A 3638-nucleotide genomic window follows, 5' to 3' on the forward strand; every position below is an offset into this window, starting at 1 on the left:
ATCCATCCTTCCATCCACCCTTCCTTACATCCATCCACCCTTCCTTCCATCCATCCATCCATCCATCTTTCCATCCATCCATCATCCATCCTTCCATCCACCCTTCCTTCCATCCATCCATACATCCATCCATACATTCATCCTCTTGTCAAGTCAGGGGCAGCATCTTGAGCAGGGAGGTCCAGACTTCTCTCTCCACAGCCTCTTCCAGCTCTTCTGGGAGGACTCCAAGGTGTTCCCAGACCAACAGAGAGACGTAATCTCTCCAGTGTGTCCTGGGTCTTCCCCAGGGTCTCCTCCCAGTCAGACATTGAAGCACCTCCCTAGGGAGACGCCCAGGATGCATCCTTACCAGATGAACCACCTCAACTGACTCCTCTTGATGTGGAGGAGCAGTGGTTCTCCTCTGAGTCTCTCCTGATAACTGAACTTCCCAGAGCTCATGACCAGAGGTGAGGGGAGGAACGTAAACTGACCAGTAAACAGAGAGGTTTGTCTTACAGCTCAGCTCCCTCTTCACCACAACGGACCGGCACAGAGTCCACAATATTTCAGACGCTGCACCAATCCATCTGTAAATTTCACGCCCCATTCTTCCCTCGGTCATGAACAAAACCCCGAGATACATGAACTCCTCCACTTGATCATCTATCTAGTGATGATGCGTTCGTGTACATTTGGACGTTTTGTTTCTGTGTTGATAAAAAGCTCGTTTCTTAGATTTATTGGAACTCACGAGTTTTCTGTCCCTCTTCCCAAATCAACCTGAAACGTAGAACGGCACACAGCCACTCCACCGTACCTCCGTGTCGTGGCCCTCGCGCAGGTTGTACGTCAGGTCATGTTGGATCTCCGTCAGGAACTTCTGGGCGTAGTCTGGGTAGAGGCAGAGCACCTCGCGGAGCCCCTTCAGGCTGATGTACTGCAGGTCACAGTAGGTCAGGGCCTTCACGCAGGCGTTGGTCTTGATCACCTCCTCCTGGGTCAGGCAGTCAGAGCCGATCAGGTCACCGCGACCTTCAGAGCAAAGACAGACAGATGGAGGGGAGGTGGACCATTTGAAGGTGATTTTCCAGGTTTAGTCAGACCTAGATTATCAATAATGCACTTCTGAAGGCGGGCTAAAACCCACTCAAATAGAAAACGATGTGATCTCACCTCAGAGTAAAAGTTTATATGGGGTGAGCAGGGCCTCAGTGAAAGACCATTATGTTTGCTATGGTTATTAACTGTGGTGGCCATCTTGAATCAGATTGACTTCAAAGTTTGTCTGTTATTAGTTTTCAAATGGTGTCCCCCAGAGCTTCATGTTCGGCCCTCTTTAGTTTTCTTTGTATTTGCTCTGTGTCTTTTATAGCTTTCCGGATAACATTTAAATTCACCTCTTTAAATAAATAAAGATGGCATTACAACTTCGCAAAACTGTTTAAAGGATATTGAATCACAGCTGGAACTCAATGTTTTGATCTTCGTATCTCCTTGATGGAGCCGATAGTGTAGTCAGTCCTCAAGTTTACAACCGCCCTCCTGATTTCTGCCCGATTTTTTTTCTCAACTGAAAGAAGCAGACTAGCTTTGTTCCTCTGAAGGCCCTCCCTACTGTATTTGCTGCTTTCCTTTCTCGAGCTCTGTTTCCACCAGGGGTGTAAATCCAAACAGCTCCGAGTGTGTGCAAGACTGCAGAAAGAAAAAAGAGAACGCAACGTTTTTATTATTCTGTTTGCACGGCACAGAAATCTTCAGTTTATGTGTGAGGAGGAGGAGGGTGCAATGCTTCTGCACGTCTGGACATCCACACGCCCGTGCACGGACAACATACTAATGAGTTCACGGACTATTCTCCGTGGGCAGAGCTCGGTTTATTATTTACAGCAGCCAGGCCGTCATGGTAATTTGTTTTATTTAGGGCTGGACTGGCTCCAGGCCTGTTAGCGAGCATGGACTCTGCTTCTTCTGGAACGTGGAGCTGATCGAGCGTCGGCGTTGTGGGACGCCACCCTGGGGAGGTGCGTTTCTCTCCGGCGGAACAACGCTCCGACACCGTGGCGGTGCTCTCCGGTTAATTAATGTGAAAACTGCCGTCCTGGTGTGTTTATGAGGCGGCTGAAAGGTGAAGCTGCTGTTTTATATTTAGGAGTGTGAGACGGAGCAGCTGCAGTTGTTGATATTAGTAAATATTTGCTGGACGTTTATTGGCTCCTCATCAGCAGAACGTGAGATCATTCTCACTAAGTTGAAACCTGAACGACTGCCTCATTAATTCACACGTTCCCTTTGGGGACTCCTCGGCGCTGGCTCCGTCTTCCACCTGATGGGGCGTGGACCGTTTGCCCACGGGGGCAGTTGAATCCAGAGACGGTTGCAAGTTGGTGAAATCTGCGCTGCTCCTCTAGATGAGTTCCTTCTTCATAAAAGTGATGTGGCTCTGAATGAAATGTTGAATTTTTAATAAGTGCATGTGTTAAACTGCCTCTCTGGCTCCAAAGGCTTTTGTGAGCAGAAGTTTTCTATTTATTTCCAGTTATGTAAGAGATTATTTGGAGGGGTTGGTCATATTTTGTTAGTTATCTTTTCTCCTGAAGTCCTCGGTAGCGCCTGATCCCAGTGCACACCACCTGACTCAGTCATCAGCACACCTGCTTTCCATCGTATAAACATACATTTCCCAGAGTTCACTGGCAGATATGTGTGTTAAGTTTTAATGACATGAATTATTTGACGTATTTTTATTTAAAAGCCACGACACCTAACGTCTTTGAGACGAGCACCCTGTTCTGGACTTTTTTAACGTCCACCTGAAAACACGCAGTAAGTTTGAAATCTATGACATTTCCACATGAACGTCAGTCGACGTGTAGACGAGTGACTCTGTGAGTTTTAGAAGAAGTTAGTCATCCAGATGACTTCATCCTGCACAGTCCGGTGACGTAGTTCCTGTCGGAGCAGAAGGCCAACGGTTCTACTGCCAATAATAAAACCTGCATCTCTGAGATGAACCATGAGGTACGGCAGGAGTCCATGAAATGTTAAAAACTAAAGAAAGAAAAGTAAAAACATGTAACGTTTAAACTACAAAACTGTTTTTAAATTTGGTGTCAGCAGCACATCTCAAAAAAGTTGTTGCAGGAGATACAGGTCTGCCACAACCTCCAACAACTGGTCTCCTCAGGTCCTCCAAAACTACCAACATTTGGTTGTCTCGGGTCTTCCAAAACCTCATCTGGTCTCCTCAGGTCTTCCAAAACCACCAACAACTGGTCTCCTCAGGTCTTCCAAAACCACCAATAACTGGTCTCCTCAGGTCCTCCAAAACCTCCAACAACTGGTCTCCTCAGGTCCCCCAAAACTACCAACATTTGGTTGTCTCGGGTCTTCCAAAACCTCAACTGGTCTCCTCAGGTCCTCCAAAACCTACAACAACTGGTCTCCTCAGGTCTTCCAAAACCACCAATAACTGGTCTCCTCAGGTCCTCCAAAACCTACAACAACTGGTCTCCTCAGGTCTTCCAAAACCTCCAACAACTGGTCTCCTCAGGTCTTCCAAAACCACCAATAACTGGTCTCCTCAGGTCCTCCAAAACCTCCAACAACTGGTCTCCTCAGGTCCTCCAAAACCAACAACAACTGGTCTCCTCAGG

The 3638-nt window shown here is 47.4% G+C and overlaps 1 protein-coding gene across 1 annotated transcript in view; it reads right to left on the reverse strand.

The window, feature by feature from the left end:
• The window catches only part of kcnh3 (potassium voltage-gated channel, subfamily H (eag-related), member 3), a 37022-nt gene that overhangs the window by 17831 nt on the left and 15553 nt on the right, over nucleotides 1–3638 (reverse strand). The window contains exon 10 of the mRNA XM_037696498.1: nucleotides 803–1017. Coding sequence (XP_037552426.1) covers nucleotides 803–1017 — 215 coding nt within the window. The remainder of the gene's footprint in view (nucleotides 1–802; nucleotides 1018–3638) is intronic.

The sequence above is a fragment of the Nematolebias whitei genome, chromosome 23, assembly GCF_014905685.2.
Source record: "Nematolebias whitei isolate Nwh7 chromosome 23, NemWhi1, whole genome shotgun sequence".
NCBI lineage: Eukaryota > Metazoa > Chordata > Actinopteri > Cyprinodontiformes > Rivulidae > Nematolebias > Nematolebias whitei.